The following is a 20269-nucleotide window of genomic DNA, read 5'->3' on the forward strand; positions in this document are numbered from 1 at the left end:
GGCTACCCCTTTATTTATATGTATAGATGGTGAGTGTGACCTCACCACTCAGTCAAAACCTGTCCAACAAATCTTATAAATAATCTTATAAAATTTTAGATGATGGAATTCTTTAACATCTTTCAAGAGTTAATTAATAATTAAAGTTTATTAAAATAATTTAAATTAAAATATAGTACGTAAATATTAAAATTATATATGAATTTGGGTTTAATGTAATATATGGTATATAAATTTTGATTTTGTGCAATTATATATATTTAAAATTTTAATTTTATTTAATTACTACATAGCATTAAATTATTTATCGACGTACAAAAACAATTATATTCATTAAATAAACAATTAAATTTTAATTTTATTTAATTATTACAAAGCATTAAATTATGTTTAAACTTGGTTTGACTCGAAATATAATCTTAAAATTTTGTCTAAATCTATTTATATTTATCTGACCTTATTATTTTTTAAAATTTTAAAAAATATTTACCTATTTTTTAATTGAACGGAAAATCAATAAAAATAAATGGAACTAAGAAAAAACCTATTAACCGATGTTATCTCCCGCACTGAAAACCTTACCTAATGCATTGAGATTTATCCCATAACCTAAATCGTTGAGATTGAGACCAATTTTCACCTCCTATGTATAATAAAATAATTAAATAGTTAAATTACATATTAAGTCACTAAATTATAATAAATTTATATTTTGTTTATTTAACTTCAAAAAATTATAAACTGGTCACTAAATTATTCGGAAATTTTCTTTCAAGTGACTAGGTTGTTAAAATTGTTATTGTATGGCCTTCTCCGTTCACACCACCTATACCAATCGAAAACTTTTCTTCCCCTTCTCTTCTACAATTCAATTTTTTTTCATAGAACATCTTTGAACGTCATGAATCTGTGAATTAAAATTCAAATAACTTTCTTCTCAAATCTTCGGCATTAATCATCAGATCAACTTGTACCGAACGTATGTTCTTCTACTTGATGGGTACTGATCCACAATACCAATCGTCGAATCGTCGCTTGGAATTAACTAGCCAAACATTTATTGTTTAAAAAAGAAATCTTAATAATCTTGTGACTTAATAGTTCAGTGGCTTAATAGCCCAGTTAAACTGGTCGAATAGTTCAACGAGACAATGACCATTTTATAATATTTTAAAATTGAGTGGCTAAAATGTAAATTTACTAATAATTTAATGAGTAACCTAAAATTCATTCTTAACAAAACCAATTCAACCAAAAACAAACAACCTAAACCAATTGAAAATGAAAGAAGAAGAAGAAATCTTACCAAATTTCTATATCGTGATTTATTAGGCACAACTAACTAATCAACAAGTCAAAATATAAAGCGTAGAAAAATAATATAATTATATATCATGTACAAGCTATTTATATTTCAACTTCACAAGCTTTTCACCACCACAAACCATGGCGGAGAACCACCCAAAACTCCCCTGCACCGCAGCCTTCCTCCTTACACTCTTCTCATTAATTTCATCCTTAGCCGCCTTAGAACCAAACACTTTCTCTCGACACCTCTCGCCGTCGTCATTGGGGTTGAAAAAAAAAGAGAAACTAAGCCACCTCCATTTCTACTTCCACGACATCGTCGCCGGTGAAAACGCAACCGCCGTCCGCGTGGCCAAAGCAAAAACGACGACGGAGACTTCACCGTTCGGAGCGGTGGCGGTGATCGACGACCCTTTGACGGTGAGCCCGGATATTGGGTCGAAGATGGTGGGAAAAGCACAAGGGATTTATGCTTTGACGTCAAAAACGGAAGCTAGCTTGTTAATGGCGTATAACTTTGCTTTTATGGAAGGGAAATATAATGGGAGTAGTCTTGGTGTTATGGGGCGGAATCCAGTGTTTTCAGCCGTGAGAGAGATGCCGGTGATCGGTGGTAGTGGGGTTTTTAGGTTTGCTCGTGGATATGCTGAAGCAAGGACTCATGCATTTGATTTAAAGACTGGGAATGCTGTTGTTGAATATAATGTTTATGTTTTTCATTATTAATGAAATTAATGAGGTAATTTGTTTGCTTTTTATTTTTTTTTTAAAACCATCTCCTAATTTTACTATATATACACTAATTTATACTTGAAATCATGGTAGTAGGAATTAGACTCGACTGATTACTTGGATAAAAAATCGATCGATATATTGATTCGAATAAAAAGATTGATCTCGTTTAATAGTGAATTGCTTTCAACTAGTTGAATTCACAATTGTATCAGTTTTATACTTTTTTTTAATATTTTATTTTTAATTTTTTATGAATTTTAACTGATTAACCGTTGGAATAATCAAACAACTATAGGTGGCGTGTCATGTATACATTATTCTTGCATATAAGGACCAATTTTTAAGAGTAAAATTGGATAAAAATTTTAACAAAACCGATTTGCATATATAGGGATTAACTTGTCTAATTTTTTAGTAGAGGGTCCGATCACTAGTTCAAAGAACTCCATAGTACTTTGACATACAAAATATCGGTTTTGTCCTTAACGAAAAAAAAAACCCTAACTCATATTTTTTCATGACTTGGTAAAAGAATTTTAAAGTTTATTTTACGTGCATGCATAATCAAATTTTAAATATCAAATATGATTATACATCATCTTTTTTCTATAATGAAAATTTAAAAGAATTAATTTGATCATTTTTTCTAACAAATTTTAGTATAAAATATGATGATTAAGTATCATATTATAAAAAAAATACTTAAAACACAATTTTTTTTTCTGAATTCAAACATTTAAATTATGTAAAATTGATACAGAAAACATAAAAATAAAAGAAATTATGTATTACCTATCTAAATAAAAAAAATAAAATACAGAAAAAAATATAAATCTAATATGAACCAAGTTTAGGTTAAAATATGATAATATCTCTTTAAAAATTTAAAATTAAAGTTTAACTGTTAATATTGTTAAAAAAATTTCTATTAAATTCAGATTAATTGCGATTTTTTTTCATAGAAAATTTAAATAAATTAATTTCATTTTTTCTAACAAATTTTATTATAAAATATGATTAAGTATCATATTATAAAAAAATTACTTACAAAACAATTTAATTTTTCTGAATAATGAAATTTTTAACAAATTAATTTGATCATTTTTCTAACAAATATTAGTATAAAATATGATTAAAAGTATAATATTATAAAAAAATTACTTAAAAAACATTTTTTTTCCTGAATTCAAACATTTAAATTATGTAAAAATCATACAGAAAACATAGAATAAAAGAAATTATGCATTACCCATCTAAATAAAAAAAATCAAATGCAGAAAAGTATATGATAAAAGCCTTTATACTTTTCAAAATATTTTAAAATTTAAGTCTTAATATTATTAATTTTTTTTCTATTAAATTAAGATTAATTACAATTTTTTTTCCATAGAACATGAAGATGAATTCATTAATTAAATATAAACAAATGAAAATAATGCAATATGCCATATGTTACATAATCACCCTAGTTCGGTTGCAAATATATTTTTCCATGCAACTTTTGCATCCTAGGATCTTAGCTATGTACATTTCATCGAACCGAGCAAACATGCCGATGCCAATGCGTCCCAAGCCTAAAACAGGTTAGTTTCATATATTACCCTCTCCCCCCTAGGGACAACGACAAACTTGTGTTATGGAGGTCGGGTAAATGGTTAGTTTCCTAGGGCCACCTTCCCAATTCCCAAGCCAACATCAATCGTAGAACCCTTGCGAACGGAAATAGTGAAAACAGAGAAAATAATCTTCGAAAACTGATGGAAAATATATATACACATATATACATACTCGAGAAAAATGAAAAAAGTGATCCAAAGCAAGGGGGCGGGCTAATCCCATGCACTAGTCACACCTGGTGCGTATCCTCCAGCGATATCAACCAGACCTTCGCATGCATTACCACTATTTCCTCCGCTGTAGTAATCTAGGTTTTTACCAATTGATTCCTCTCGCCTGAAATCAGACCCACCGAAACGCCCACCGGATCGTCGGTTCTTGTTACCACCATAAGGCGCTCGGGATGCATAATGGGTGAGCCATGCAGGTACTTCTTGACTTGCTTCTTGCATTAGCTCGGCTAGTGGTCTTGCTAGTGATAAATTACTTTCGTTAAAGAATGCGGTGGCTAACCCAGTTTTACCAGCACGTCCGGTCCTTCCAATTCGATGGACATAATCGTCGATGTCATTGGGAAGATCGAAGTTGACAACATGAGCTACATGGGGTATATCAAGACCACGAGCAGCCACATCAGTTGCTACTAGAATCGGGGTCTTTCCACTCTTGAAAGATCTCAATGCTAGTTCCCTTTCCTGCATATACAAACAAACCCGTGGCATTCATGTAAAGATATGTGCCAGCCAAACGAAGGTAAAGCAACACATTCGGAACAAATTTCAACTAAAAAAAGTGGATGCAATAATTTTTTTTCGTAAACCAAACTAAATCGAACAAAGAAAGTTAGCAGCCCCCTCTAGATGCTAGTATCTTAAGTCAGCAGCAAGGAAAAGCGAAATACGTGTGTGAACTCTCATAGCTCAGGCTGCTCAAGCTATATTGCTCCGATTCTCTATTCTTCTTTAAGTAACCGTACGGGAAACCCATGTTCGATGTGAATCCAAACAAGGGTATGCAGATACGACCCTCTTAAGGATCTTCTACATACATGAAAAAACTTAAAAAGGAGTTGATCAAACCCATGGTTGGTACATACTTGTATCCAACACTCAAACCCGAGTCCAAATAACTGGAAGCAATGCTCAATAGAGAAAATAAGACTTGCATGTAACATAGGGGAAAAAAAAAGAAAATTATGACGAGTTTATCATATCAATCAAGAAAAACATGAACGTTATCGCATCAAGCAACACAGTAGTTAAAAGAACAAGTATATCATTCATCTAACTACAAAGACCTTATTCTTTCGATTTTATTTAGTATATTTATTTCTAAACAACTACCTGTTGAGTCCTATCACCATGAATGGTCGTTGATGGGAATCCATTCATGCAGAGCCAGTGTTCCAATGAATCGGCTCCTTTTTTAGTCTCCACGAAAACTAATGTCAAAGCTTGCTGCAAATTCAAAGATACCTGAATTAGCACCCGAGACAGTAAATATTAATCGAAACAAATATATCAAGGAAGCGGTAACTATCTTCAATCCAAAGATGTATGGATAAAAGGAACTTTCAATAAGGAAGTCCATACAGAATAGTCTCGAATTACCTTTCCATGATTTCCATTTTCCCTCTGTGCATGTAGAAGATCCATGAGATGGCTTCTTTTATCAGACTCGAGAACAAATTCAACCCTTTGAACAATCAAATCGGTACTTGAGCCGACCCTCCCAACAGCCAAGAATATGTGGTTCGAAAGAAAATCGGAAGCAAGTCTCTGCAAAGTAACCAATTTACAAAAGAATTATGTGATTTAAAGCAAGAAGAAAGAACATTTTCCAACTATAAGTGTTAAACACACAAGTGGAATATATCGAAAAATACAGCTTGGATACTCAAACAACTGATAAAACGGGAATCAACAAAGAAGCCAACCTGTATCTCTCTTGGAAAAGTGGCACTGAACAACATTGTCTGTCTCACACCCCGATTAGGCATATTCATTTGTTCCACTATCTTCCTAATTTGTGGCTCAAAACCCATATCAAGCATGCGATCCGCCTCGTCGAGGGCCAAGTACCTAACCGCTTGCAATGACACTCGGGCCCTCTCTAGCAAATCAACCAATCGTCCTGGCGTTGCCACGAGTATATCAACTCCTCTCTCTAGCTCCCGCAACTAAGTACGGAACAAAACATTAGTGAACAAACAAAATAAAAGGGCAACAATTAAAAGTCAGGAAGGTACGGGTTTGCGAGGAGACCACAACAAGCCGAAAGTCACCAGAGATATAACAAAAATCCCATTAAAACATAAGTTAAGAAGGCCGAGAACACGACTAGATATAAAACATAAATCAAGTTTCCTTTGTGTAAGACCTATGTTACTCTGGCTCTTCATTTTTCTTTTAAGCACCCAATTCCAACACTCGTGTCCAACGTATATTTGGACATTGGCATGTACAGCGTATATCTAGACATTGGTTTGCAAGGGGACCAACAAGGCAAAAGTCACCGAAGATATAAAAAAAATCCCATTAAAACAAAAAGTTAAGACTACCGAGAACGTGACTACATATAAGACATAAATCAAGTTTCCTTTGTGTAAGACCTATGTTGCACTGGCTCTTCATTTTTCTTTTAAGTATTCAATTCCAACACTCATGTCTGATGTATATTTGGACATTGGCATGTACAGCGTATATCTAGCCATTGGTTTGCAAGGGGACCAACAAGGCAAAAGTCACCGAAGATATAAAAAAAATCCCATTAAAACAAAAAGTTAAGAATACCGAGAACGTGACTACATATAAGACATAAATCAAGTTTCCTTTGTGTAAGACCTATGTTGCACTGGCTCTTCATTTTTCTTTTAAGTACTCAATTCCAACACTCATGTCTGATGTATATTTGGACATAAGTTGTCCAGTGTATATCCATACATTGTTATGTGGATATAACCCTCCAAATACATGTAAAAGCTTTAAAAAGAATTTGAACATACCGGTGTCGGACACATATTGTAAAACAATTCCATTAGCGCAATTCAATAAATCACATCCTCAGAGGAGAACATATTGTAAAACAATTCCATTACCATGATAAATGCCAGATATAACGGATCAAATTCGTAGTACAAATAGATATAACAAAGAAAAATGGATCGGTTTAGCATGAGACATGGTTAATAGAACTACATGCATCACGTAATATAGACTAAGAAGGATTTGCAAAACTTAAATCACATCCTCCAAGGAGAATATATTGTAAAACAATTCCATTACCATGATAAATGCCAAATATAACGGATCAAATTCATAGTACAAATAGATATAACAAAGAAAAATGGATCGGTTTAGCATGAGACATGGTTAATAGAACTAAATGCATCACATAATATAGAGTAAGAAGGATTTGCAAAACTTAAATCGATGTAATAAGAACCTGCTGGTTAATCGGTGCTCCTCCATAAGCAACAACCACCTTGACGCCAGTTTGATACGAGAATTTTTTGGCCTCATCATGTATCTGAAAATGGAGTATTATTATCAGAACAAAACATATTAAACCATTCAAAGAAATTACATGTTCTTAACAATCACACACACCTGACAAGAAAGTTCCCTCGTAGGAGATAAAATAAGACCAAGAGGGTAAACAGTTCGTCCTACATGCGATCTTTGTGCATACAGCTCTCGCATAATTCCACTAATAATAGGAAAACAAAATGCAGCCGTCTTCCCTGACCCAGTTTGAGCACAAGCCATTAAATCTTTACCTGCTAATGCTATAGGGATAGCGTGACGTTGTACCGGAGTCGGTTTCACATACTTGCACCTCCTAATGTTTTGATTCAAAATTTCACCTAAATCTATCTCGGCAAAAGTATTTACAGGCGGTGGTACATTTTCACCACTAACTTCCACTGGAATATCTTCGTATGCATCAAAATTGATACCGGAATTCTCTTGTTCACTAAAATTTTGTTTTATATCATAAATTTTATCATCATTACCAAATGGGTTTACTTCCCTTTCTCTCCTATCCCAACCTCCACTTCTATTATTCCGACCACCACCACCACCACCACCGGCAGCGGCATCTCGTCCGGCTGTAGCATAACTATTCGCCTGTCCTTGACGCCTGAGTTCAGGCTTTGTCCCTCCACCATCACTGCCGGTCCAACGGGACCCGCCATTGGTCCCGGTAACCGGACCTGACAGGTCGGAAATTGAACCGCTACGAAGGTGGGGAGGGACATAAGTGGAACGAGTAGGACAAGGTAATGAATTTTTGTCCGAAATTGCAATTTCAGCTGCAGAATTTGACACAGAATCCGCCCATGAAGTTCTCATAGTTTCCCAAACCCTAAAAAAAACCCAAAAAAGTCCTATAAAAACCCTAATCAAACAAAAACAAAAACCCAAAATTTCAAATCCTTTACAATGCCATCTTATCCTCTCCTTTTTTTTATAGATAAAATCCAATCAAACACAATTTAAACCACGTTAACAAAGAACATAAATAACCCAAACTCGACAAACATTAAAAATATCAGGAAAACACAAATTTAAAGAGAATGAATGGGAATTGAGAGATGAATGAGAGAAACAGCAGAAACCTTGTTCGAATTTCCTTTGGGAAAATGGGGTCAGTATTTTTTTTCTCTTTTTTGTGGGGGGATGGTGCTACTTTATGGTGTTCGAAAAAAAAAACAAACAAACAAAATCAAATCAAAAGCCTAATTTTTTCTTTCTTGGTTTTTTCTTTTCTTTTCTTTTCTTTGGATTTTCTCTTGCGTATTTTTTATGTTGCGTACAGATTTTGTAAGGAGAGTGTGAGAAAAAATCTACGGAAGATAGTTTGGTGACCGTAGAATTTGGTGGCTTGAGTTATAATTATATAAAAAAAAATTCACCCTCCATAACGGGCTGTTGCCCGTTGGAGACTTAAATAAATTAAGTTCTATTTTATTTTAGTCCTTTTATTTTGCTGAAATTCAAAACTTAATCCTTTAACTTGAAATAATTTAATTTTCTATTTGATGATATTAAATCTATTCATAGGTCGGGCTATCCGTCTAAGCCCAAAGGCCTGATCAAAATTTGGGAGAGTTTGGGTAAAAGTATTAAGCCCAAAAAACAAGCTTCGGCAATAAAATTAAACTCGTTTAAAATATGGGCCGAGCCTGACCTGTTTTTATGTTCATGATACTTTATATTATGTAATTTAGAACACATTAAAAAAAATAAACCTATACTAAATGTATAATACTACTCTAAGTAAACATTAAAATAATATTAAGATAACTATATAAAAAATTTTAATTAATAAAAAATGTATAAATTTATTAAAGCTTAAAATAATATAATATAATATAAATATATATATTTTTAAAGAAAATAGACATGCTTAAAATGGATTTGGGTTAGTCTTTTGCAAGTTTGGGCAAAATTTTAAATTCATATTTCGAGTCAAGCAGAACTTAAACAAACATAAAATATATTAATATCATTTTTAACCTCAACCCGACCATAAGCACCTCAAGATAATATGTAAACTCAACATAATTCTAACTATATAAATGAATAAATAACAGTAAAAGATATGTATGTCATTACTTTAAGGGAAACATCTATTTTTTATCAATTAACTATTTAAAAAATATTATAGAAGTAGATTGATCCAACCATGTGGAATTCTAAAATTTTAACGAAAGGAGAATAAAGTTAATGATGCCTTGTTATAGTAAACAAAAATTAAGATTTCGGATTTTTAGTGGTTAAGTTCCAGTGTCACCTTATGTAAATTATGTGTAGATATTGTTCAGATTTATTCTGACTTAAATCTTGCCACATTAAATCTCGGTATACATGGGTCTCATTCAAAGTTATTCTAATTTAGGCAAATTATGTCCGATTCATGTTTTGTAATGTTTAATTTTACCTGTAATAATTCTAGATGTTAATCAAAATTATCATAATTTAAATTCTTAAAAAGAACATAAGGGACTAAAATTAGAATTAGATGATAAATAATAAAATTATTAGGCAATAGTATTACTATCTTATATGGGTATTTTTATTATTTAATTTTGATTTTAATATCAAACAGAGAATTAATTCCAACGAATTTTCGTTGATATTTAGTTTTCGTCATAATTTTTGTTTGGAAAGGCTTTTTTTGAATGTGTTTCACTAATTTTTTAAAAATTTTTTTCACCTTTTCTACAAAAGAATGTTGGTTTGTTCCCTAATCTTTTGATAACTTTTAGTATTAAAAGTTCTTATTACAATATTATTCTCGGTTTGACCGATTCTATCTATCAGTCTAATTTTAATTAAATAAGTTCATAAAATTTCACAAAAAAAAAATCAATTCAATTACTGACTCAATCAAATTTTTAACTCAATTTAATCAGCTCTAAGTGATTCCCTCAAAAGTCAGTTCAAAACCAGTTCAACTCTTAGTTCGGATTGACATACCAATCATTTGTTCTTAATCCAATTGATCCAACCAACCATTCCATCTTGGTTCCAACAACCAATAATATTGTTTTCTATAAATCTCTTCCCAAGATCCAAACTCGATCCCTTCTTCGCAGTGGGTACTAAGTTGTATGTATACCAATATATTAATAAAAAATTATTAAGATAATATTAAAATCTAGTTTTAAATACTAAAATCTTGACTAAAACGAATCAAAACACACCTAAATTTTGACCAAAATAAAACACAGAATACTTGGTATTGGCTTAGGGTCGAAACAGTGAGCTACTGGTACAGAACCGACAACCATGTACTAACAGTGAAATAAAAAACTAAACTGATCAAGGAAATGTTATCAGAATACCAGATCTTTTGTCTGCAAGTGATTTCAATATAAACAGATACAAATTTCACATTAATACAAAAACTAAACTAACTCAAGTTGGGAGAATATGAAGCTTTTTAACTACAAACACTGGATCTATTTCAAACTAGTAGGATTCATGAGAAATGTTAGTTCGGTTTACGGAATCGACCTTATAAGGAAGTGATTTGAAATTACAGCTCAAACTCGAAATGCTACTGTCCATCTAAGGTCCCGAGCGATTCCTTGAGTAGTCTTCGTGCTTCTTCTCGCCTCCTGGACAAACAACAAAACAAAGTTGAACTATGCAAGTAAATTCCGTAATTTTGCTAACCGTATCTGTAGATGTAAGAAATAGTGAACTTGCACAGGATGGCTATTAATACAAGAACCAGTTGAAATTTAAGGATATTTAGGCAGTGACAATGAAAACCTTATGAGAATTCTGAGAGGAATGTCCTTTGTCTCCGGTGCAAGGGACATGCACTCTTCTACATTCTCGGGAGTAAAAATTCCCCCTAGTGAGCAAGTGAAAAGGGAAACAAAGACACGCAAGAAGATTCGATTTCATCCTAGGCCATTAATCATTATCTCTAATACATGCATGACATCGGAGAATTTTAGTGGGAATGTGATAAATAACATGATAAACTGGCCCTAGTGAACGAGGAAGGGGATAAAAATGAGAAGATTCAATTTCATCCTAAGCCATTAACCAATATCATTGGCATAAATGATCATATTTCATATATTCTTCAAAGCATGCTCAAAGAACAAATCATTCTCTTTCAGCAGAAAAATTAGTTGGGAGCAGCGTCTCCAATATTTTTAGGAACATACCTCTTAATATCCTCCAGAGCTTCTTTACGCCGTTGTATCTGAAGTTCTAGAATGTGAATTAGTGTTGCTCTAGCCTGCATAAACAATAAACAAAAAACAAACATAGAACCGAATGGATTCAAAAGCATTTACCAAGCAGAACAAAAGAAGTCGAGATAATGCGATAATGTTTTTCTTTTACCTGATGGGGGCGCAACGAATTCAGCAAGTGGTGCAAGTTCTTGAATATGAGAGATATCTCCTCCACTTGTCTAGCGTATTGTGATGGTCTCTCGACGAGAACATCTGCGAGCTCCAAAATATGTAGTTGCAATTCTCTGTTAAGCGACCTCAATTCCTTCTTGAAATCTAAAAGTGGTCAAAATGTTCTTCAGTAAGTATATCAGCAAAGTGAAAATTTTATCAGAGAATTCAATTATGCAACCGTTCTATAACCACATGAACCCGTGGCAAAGACATATTAATCATAAACTGAACTAAAATTCACTAAAAAAATATCTCCTAATTTCCACTCCATGAAATTAGATTACACTCAAACATATTCTCATCACTAATTTATACTGTCTGAATACCCAAAAGACTCCTTTCAAAAACAGATAGTGAAAATATTAATTTAGCCCAATTAAGCTTAAAAAATCACCTACAATGGTAAAAATACCATTGAGGTCCTTATACTAAGAGTAGGATTGCATTTTGCCCCCCCCCCTCAACTCAAAAAATGAGCAAATTAATCTCTACGTTAGATCAAAGAGCAAATTGATCCTTTAGTTAAAAATTTCATCAATTTCTACTCTTAAAAATTGGTCCCTATACACCTGGTATAACTTTCTAGTTATAATATCAACCACATCAGTTTTTAACCGTAGAAATAGATGAAAATTTCAACAGAAAGGGCAATATCCAGGGACTAATTTATACATTTTTTTTAGTAAAAGAGGCAAAATGCAATCTGACTCCTAATACGAAGACATTCATGGTACTTTTACCCACCTACAACCAGAAAGCAACCATGAACAAAGCATGCTAAAACGAATTCCATTTTACAATTCATAAAATCGATAAGCAAGATATAGAAATTACCAATATTAGGTCCTTTGGGGTAGAGTTGGCGAACCCCTTGATCTTCCAAACTCGGAAGCACATCATCGGTCTACATCCAAAAGAAACAACATAAATAATTTACTAATGGTAATAAGTAATTTACAAATAAAAATGGAGAAAAAAAGAAACTGACGGTATAGTTGCCACCAAAGCAAACGTAAGTGCCTTCAATAGGCGGCGGAGGCTCCGGTGCTGATTTAGGGTTTTGTAAGTAATCTTTGTAGAGCCTGTAAAACGGTGGCGGTGGTGGATATGTAGCTGTTGCCATCTCTAGTCAGCCTAACACTTAAAACAAATATCTGAAAGATTCAATATAAATTGCAGAGAGAACACAAGAAGATGAAGATGAAACACGATGGCAAGCTCTAAATTGAACAAATGCCCCAAAAGCAAACCACACCAAAGAACAAAAAGCCTAAAATTAGCCATAATCAGAATTTGAATCTAGTTCTCCCATAGTACAATTTAGGAAAAATGTCCAAATTTCTTAAAATTAACATTGAGGAAAGCTTTTTTTTCATTATTTTCAGTTAAATTGTTAACAATAAACAAAGAAATATGTCTATAAAATTTTGTTTTCTACACAATTCGAAAACCTAAACTAAAAAGAAGCAGAAGGCAAAAAAAAAACGCCGCCGTCAATGGCTGAAGCACAGGTTTCAACCGGAGAAATAAGAGTTACCTGGATTTCAACGGTGAAAAAGCGTCTCGCCGGCGAGGTTATTGATCTGAGCTTTAAGTCGGAAAATGGAAGGTTGTGAAGGCTTGTCTTGGATCTTTGCAAGTACTAGTTGAAACAGTAATTATATTAATAGGGAAAAGAAGTTGGACCTGCTCTTATAAATTTAAATCTTATTGGGTTGATTTAGCAATTTTTGAAAATTTTAGTTTGATTTTGATGACCTCTTCGCAGCCTCATCCATCCAAGCTCGAAATCCAATCTTAATTATTTTATTGGGTAAACTATAACAAGGCCACTAAACTATTAAAAAATTTACGTTTTGATCTTTCAACTTCAAAAAGTTACAAATTAATCATTGAAATATTCAAAAGCTTTCATTTAAATCACTAAACTATTTGAAAGTTTTTTATTTAAGTCACTTGATTGTTAAGTTTTTTTGTTTTTTAAAGTTTGACTAGAGAGCTCTAAGTCACAAGTCAATGATCAGTATAAAAGATCAATATTCATTAACCAAAACGTAAATTTACTAATAGTTTAGTGACCAAAATGTAAATTATATCTATAATAATATATATTACTATAATGTAAACATTAAAATAATATATTGTATATGTATAAATGTTTGATAAAAGAAAAAATATATAAAATTATTAAATATTCAATTTAAAAAGTAGAGTCTAAATTCTAATTTTAAAAAGAGTACAAGGATTTATGATAGATTTTAATTTTATTATTTTCGTTTCTCGGGCTTTAGCTTATGATAATCGAATTCCGAATTTCTTGCCTTTTGCTTATTCCCAAAAAAATATTTTAGAGAAGTCGAGACCCTAGTAAATTGAATTAGGCTAAAAGGAGGAAAACTGTATTATTTTATGTCATGGTACTGAATGAAAAAAGTTTAGTTGCTTGTATAAATTACTTGAAAGACGAAGAAAATGTCAATAAATCGAATAAATTTTTAAGACGAAACCAAGAATCAAAGTTCAATGGAACTTTTTGTTTTGTTTGATGTCGATGAGGATTCAATTAATTTTAATTTGATTTAATTAATCTGTATCGATTCACAAGTTACCCGATCTGATATCTCTCTTTAGATTAATATTACAATCAATTCTCGATCCAACCGATAACTCATGTATCTCACATTTAGTTTCGAGTCGAAAACATTTTGTCATTACACCACAAGCTGGCTTACCCTTAACCAGCAATCTTCATTCAATAATTAATCTTGTTCATAAAAAAAATTAATAATTCCAATAAAATTATTGAAAAACTCAAAATACGTCTAAAGCTAAGCTAAGCCTAACTCTGTTTTCCATAGCTTAATGGAAAGCTAAGCATATTCATCATTGGCTTCATTTTTAAAAATAAAAATGTTAGTTAATAGCCCACCACATATTTGGTTTGAGATTCCCAGTACTCCTTTGATTGTTTCACCATCTCTGCACGTTCTGCAATCGCCCTTTCTTTCCAATAATCTTTGTGCCTGTAAACACCACAAAATATATATACACATAAATATTGAGTTTACACTTGTCGATGTTTGATTGGAGTCGAGGTGGCCGAAGTGGGCCGGAGGAAGAAAAAGGAAAAGGGATTGAAAAGCGTCAAATGAATCTCCGAGCAAGGGCGAAGCCAAAAATTTTGTTTAAGTAGACCAAGATAAAATTATAGAACCTCAGAGGCCAAAGCTAAAAATCTTGTATTAAAATGCTAAAATTATAATTTGTTTCATTTAATCAAAGGTTAAAAAGGATTGAATTGAATTTTTTAATTTTGGGGGAAGAGCTATAAAGCAATTTTCCCAGTTAGCCAAGGGGGCTAAGGCCTCTGCCTGCCCCCTTCGGCTATGCCCCTGCCTCCGGGACACATTCCGATACATTCACTAAACTCGAATTAGTATGAGATATGAGTCCGTGTTTAATAAGGTATGCTTAACTTTTTTTATAAATATATTTAGGAGATTATACTCCATTCAGAACTCGGTTCGAATAACCCAAACTCAACTCAAATTGATATGATCATAAAAAGGCAACAATCTCAACCCAAGTTAAACCAAACCGAAACCCAAAATTGACTCGAACCCGAAACTATATGAACATGTAACTTGAAATGACCTTAATCTAAATTGACCAACCTAAACAGGATTCAAACACATAATGGCTTGGCCCAAAAAACCCGAGCATCAAATCTGAATTAAACGAATAAGCAATCTAAACCCAAAATGGCTCGAACCAAAAATGAAATCACTTAAAAAGTGAAATTAACTTTGAACTAAAATGACTTAAAAATTTTAAAATCCAATTGTATCTTATTCTATGCAAAGATTTTATAATTTCACAAGTACTATTATTTTCTCTAAGAAATGAATTAAGTTTTGGTTAAAATATGCCATCAATCTCTGTACTCTTCCCAATTTGGGAATACGGTCCCTATACTTTTATTCTAGGAATTCAATCACTCTATTTTTCAGATTTTAAAATTTAAGTCCAATTATTAACACTGTTAAAATTATTTTTTAAATTCAAGTTCATTACAGTGTTATTCTTTTAGTTACATGACTACTAAGTGAGTATTTTTTTTTATTCCAAAGTGTCACACCAAAAAATTTAATGGTGGTAACAATTGGACCTAAATTTTGAAATCTAAAAAAGTAGAGGGGCTAAATTCCTAAAAATAAAGTTACAGACTAAATTCAAAATTTTGGGAATAATACATGGACTTATGGCATACTTTAACCTTGGATTTTTTCAGTTTTGGCTCACCCACCTTTTCTTAATTAGAAGATCCAGCTCTAGCATGTGCACCGCATTAGCATAAACTCCAGCCTGCATATGACAGAAGAAACAAAAGATTATGACATAAAAAACATACGTACATATATATATGTGTGTGTATATCGAAGCAAAACCCGAACCTCTCGACAGATGGGACACTTTGAATCCGGACTCGAGGCTTTAAGTCCTTGAAAGATCATCACAGAAGCGGCTGAGCAAGCACATGATTTGCAGAAAAGATGACCACAACTCAAAGCATATGGATTGAAAACAATTTCCTAATAGATAAAGGACCAAAAAAAAATTATATTAACAAATTGCATTGAAAAAGTGGGAAATTTACTTTGAATTTTATGAGCTTATTTACCAAGCAAATAGCACACTTTAAGTTGTATTCCAGCTTTATTGAATGCGGAAGCATCAACGTCATCACCGGTTCCATTTCATCGAGGTTGCACGAAAACGAGCCGGAAAACTGAATGAATGCTTCACCATCATCTGATCCTTTGAAATTCAACGAAAGAGCTCCTAATTCTATCAGCCATGGTGATTGCAAAAGCTCCAAATGTTCGGCCCTCAGTTTGGACTTGAAGTTCTTCCCATTAGCAGAGCTATGTACCTAAAAACAGATCAAAATCAATTAAATCATCTTTGGACCTTTATTTTGATGCGGAAAGTGATTGAAAAAACGGATTAATGGTTGCATACTTTATCATACTTCTTGAGGATTTTACGGATGGCGATTGCATTCATCGTGATATACTCGATTAACATCAGCCCTTCTTCCACTAAAGCTTGTTGGTCGTTTTTGAAACATTGGCGTAACCGCAGAACATACCGCTGCATCCCTCTGGGGACGTGAAGATGGAGGAGATGTCGGACTCGGGAACTAAAGCAGCCAGCTATATCTGTTGCTTCCCTCATTAATTCGGTGAAGAACATTTGATCACACACTGTAAGATGTAAACAATTTCATTAAAAGATTCTCCAAAAAAACCATGAAAGCCTACTGGCCATTATTTTGCAAAGAAAATTTATGATTGATCTCAAAGTCGAAATCCTGAACTTAGCTCAGTTGGTTCATATAATCATGCTTACAATATGACCTTTGGCTTATTTGGGTTCAAAGCTTATAAGCTATATTTTCAGACAAAGGAAGAACCAAAGTTCTCAAAACTAAAACCCCGAGTTTTAACTCGGTTCAAAGCATGTGAGCTATACCCCAAGTTCAACTCAGTATGTGAGCTATATTTTCAAACAAAAGAAGAACCAAAGTTCTCAAAATCAGAATCCCGAACTTAGCTTAGATGGTTCATATAGTCATGCTTATGATATGATTTGGCATGTTTGGGTTCTAAGCTTATAAGCTATACTTTCAGACAAAGGAAGAACCAAACCCAAGTTTAACTCATGTAGTTCAAAGCATGGGAGCTATGCCCCAAGTTTAACTCGGTATGTGAGATATATTTTCAAACAAAGGGAGAACCAATGTTCTCAAAATTGAAACCCGAACTTAGCTCAATTAGTTCATATAATCATGCTTACGATTTGGGATAAAGGAAGAACAAGAGTTCTCAAAATCGGAATCCCGAACTTAACTCGACCGGTTCATATAGCTATCCTTTAGAGATGATATTAAGAACCAAAGTTCTCAAATTTTAGAAATACCCAAGCTTAATTCAATTAGTTCGACCGATTCAGGTTTAGAACCATTCCCCTATATTGTTCGGACTCTTCATTTTTCTTGAACTACCTATGTCCAAAACTCCTGTCAGGCAAATACGGAGATATAGCTTCAAGGATCCTCTACATACATGAAAAACCCCCCAAAAAAGTCTAACCATACTCGTGTTAGATACATATCTATATCCGACACTCACACCCGAGTCTCGAGTAACTTAACCTTTCACTATCCCTAAACATTGTATCAAAAGAAGTTCTCAAAACTGGAAATTACTAGTTTTCAGAAAAGCCTTCAAAATTCTCTTACTCCATTGTTTACACACCATTTGCACAGCTAAAATCCACGATGAAAAAAAACAAAAAAGAAGATTAAGCTAATAGATTAGATTAAATCTTCACTGAAGCACAAATATATATTATATATAAGCTAGATTTTGGAATCTATATATATTAATAAACAAATACCATCGTATCTCCATTATTCCATCATACCAATGAAATTGATTAAAAAATTAACCTCACCTGGGCAAGGTTGGCATTGACAAAATCGAGAAAATGTGGGATTTTGTTGTTGTTCACCATCTGTTTGATCTATTGTGCTATTACCCTCATGTAATGCTTTACACCTTCTGCAACTTTTCAATACTTTTTTAAGCCTTTTGTATTCAACATGAGAGACTTTATCTAAAAACCATTCTTGATCACCACGTAAATATTCCTTAAAAGTCTCACCAAATTTCATCTTTTTTCTTCAATATCATCAATCAAAAGAAGAAAAACCCAGAAATCCAAATGAAAATTTTTGGGGGGAAATAGTTAAAAATTTTATGATCTGATAAAATGAAAAGGAACCCAATGCTTGAGTGGGAATTTTAAAGAGTCGTTGGGCACCAACCAAAAGAAAACAAGGTGCTATTGATAAGAGAGAATCGAAGGTTTCTAAAGTTGTTTTTGCTTTTTATTTTAATGAAGAAAAAGGTGGTGGGTTGCTGAAGATGAAAAAGGTTATATAGTTTTGGTTAAAATCTTCCATAAGCCCTTATACTTTCTGCATATTTAGAATTTAGCCTTTATACTTTTATTTTTAAGAATTTAGTTCTCTACTTTCAAAATTTAAATTTTAGGATCAATTGTTAATACTATTATTTGTTTTTTTTTGTCTGATATTTTGAAATAAATAAAATACTTACTTGATAGCAATGTAATTAAAAAATGGTGTTATAATAAACTTGAATTTAACAAAAAAGTTTAATCGTGTGAATAGTTAGAGGGACTAAATTCCAAATTTTCAAATAGTAGAGAGACTTTTATTTTATTTTAAGCTATATATATTTATGTATTGATGTAAATTAAATTTCGTATTTGTACTTTTGAGTATTTAATTCATATACTCTAATTGATCATGGGTCAAGCAGTGTCAAAACAAAATTTTAAGCCTTTTTGGTAGACGCGACCCGTCATTATTAAAATTTTTTTATATAAAAATAAATTTAAAAAATATAAAACATCAAATACACTAAAAAATTTAAAATAAATGTTTCTCAACAAATTAAAAATACATTTAAAAAAAATCTTATACTTAAATAATATACTAAGATAAGTGCAACTTAACAAGTAAATACCTCTAAAATAGTAGCAAAATTAACAATAAAACAAAAGTTAAACAATATTCATATAATAACAACAAAATAGTAGCAAAACAGGCAAAACAACAACAAATTTTTTTTTTTGCAAATTCGGATTGAATTAAGCTTAGGCAAAAAAAAAACTAATCCAAGACTCGACCCGTTTTTTAAACAGGCTTTATATTTTTGCTCAAACCCTCTCACTTTTTAGGTGGGCTTTCAGGCCGGGCCACCATGATCAAGTCTAGTCATTCTTAGTATCTATATTTTTCAAATTTCAAAATATTAATCCTCAACAAATAATAATTATTAGATTTATTAAACTCAGTTATGTTTATTTTCTAAAATCTGATGCTGTAAACATTTTATTATATGTATAATATCATGTAAACTTATCATTTTTCACCTATTATTTATTAAAAATCTGGCTAATGGGTCAAATATTATTATTTTAATAAACTACTAGGGGTTAATTTAATGACAACATGCAGGGGCCTCGCCCCCCTCAAATGGAAAATTAACATTTTAGTCCGCTATAAATAATGAAATTATAAATTAATATATGGTAAATTTACACTTTAACCTTAAAAAATATTGTAGTCCTTTTAAAAATAATAAGATTATAAAATAATAAATGATTGAATTATATAGTTTAATCTCTCAAAAATTTATAATTAAGTTCTAGTCCTCAATAAAAAGGATTCACTAATTTGCCTTTGACTAATGCTATCTAAGTTGATATTAAATTTTCAAAAATTGAAAAAGTAAAAAGACTAATATCAACTAATTTGGAAAATACAAAAATTAAAATTGATCAATTAAAGTACAAACACGAGCGTATCCAGAACTTAATTATAATTTCTTTAGATCAAAATATAAATTTATTATGTTTTAATTTATAATTTCACCATTTTAAGGGGCTAAAATACAATTTTACTATATTTAATTTATAATTTCCTTACTTAGAAGAGGATTGAATTGAAAACTTTCATTCTGAGAGAGTCAAAATGCAACTTCACTATATAGAAATTTATAATTTCTCGATTTA

The 20269-nt window shown here is 32.0% G+C and overlaps 4 protein-coding genes across 6 annotated transcripts; 1 reads left to right on the forward strand and 3 right to left on the reverse strand.

The window, feature by feature from the left end:
- Positions 1-1411: 1411 nt before the first annotated feature.
- LOC107934582 (dirigent protein 22) lies at positions 1412-2066 on the forward strand. The gene has a single exon (XM_016867044.2). It carries the CDS (start codon positions 1447-1449, stop codon positions 2032-2034), a length of 588 nt encoding a protein of 195 aa, XP_016722533.1. The 5' UTR covers positions 1412-1446; the 3' UTR covers positions 2035-2066.
- A 1410-nt stretch (positions 2067-3476) lies between these two features.
- LOC107934602 (DEAD-box ATP-dependent RNA helicase 37) lies at positions 3477-8538 on the reverse strand. 2 transcript variants are annotated; one of them, XM_016867077.2, is made up of 7 exons: positions 8282-8538; positions 7269-8028; positions 7105-7188; positions 5597-5839; positions 5271-5438; positions 5004-5117; positions 3477-4355 (listed from the first exon to the last, which is right to left on the reverse strand). In XM_016867077.2, the coding sequence occupies exons 2-7, from the start codon at positions 8013-8015 to the stop codon at positions 3873-3875; spliced, it is 1839 nt and encodes a 612-aa protein (XP_016722566.1). In that variant the 5' UTR covers positions 8016-8028; positions 8282-8538; the 3' UTR covers positions 3477-3872. The 2 variants fall into 2 exon arrangements, with proteins under 2 accessions (XP_016722566.1, XP_016722565.1); XM_016867076.1 differs by having other exon boundaries at positions 7269-8538.
- A 1925-nt stretch (positions 8539-10463) lies between these two features.
- Positions 10464-13387, reverse strand: LOC107934559 (mediator of RNA polymerase II transcription subunit 7a). 2 transcript variants are annotated; one of them, XM_016867019.2, is made up of 6 exons: positions 13137-13387; positions 12588-12739; positions 12434-12503; positions 11535-11701; positions 11354-11427; positions 10464-10789 (listed from the first exon to the last, which is right to left on the reverse strand). In XM_016867019.2, exons 2-6 carry the CDS (start codon positions 12720-12722, stop codon positions 10729-10731), a joined length of 507 nt encoding a protein of 168 aa, XP_016722508.1. In that variant the 5' UTR covers positions 12723-12739; positions 13137-13387; the 3' UTR covers positions 10464-10728. The 2 variants fall into 2 exon arrangements, with proteins under 2 accessions (XP_016722508.1, XP_016722509.1); XM_016867020.2 differs by having other exon boundaries at positions 12588-12753; positions 13137-13315.
- A 959-nt stretch (positions 13388-14346) lies between these two features.
- LOC107934557 (probable E3 ubiquitin-protein ligase BAH1-like) lies at positions 14347-18576 on the reverse strand. Its single transcript, XM_016867015.2, has 6 exons — positions 18119-18576; positions 16622-16866; positions 16281-16532; positions 16054-16191; positions 15906-15964; positions 14347-14622 (listed from the first exon to the last, which is right to left on the reverse strand). The coding sequence occupies exons 1-6, from the start codon at positions 18336-18338 to the stop codon at positions 14517-14519; spliced, it is 1020 nt and encodes a 339-aa protein (XP_016722504.1). The 5' UTR covers positions 18339-18576; the 3' UTR covers positions 14347-14516.
- Positions 18577-20269: the final 1693 nt, after the last annotated feature.

Source organism: Gossypium hirsutum, chromosome D11, assembly GCF_007990345.1.
Source record: "Gossypium hirsutum isolate 1008001.06 chromosome D11, Gossypium_hirsutum_v2.1, whole genome shotgun sequence".
NCBI classification, from domain to species: Eukaryota; Viridiplantae; Streptophyta; class Magnoliopsida; order Malvales; family Malvaceae; genus Gossypium; species Gossypium hirsutum.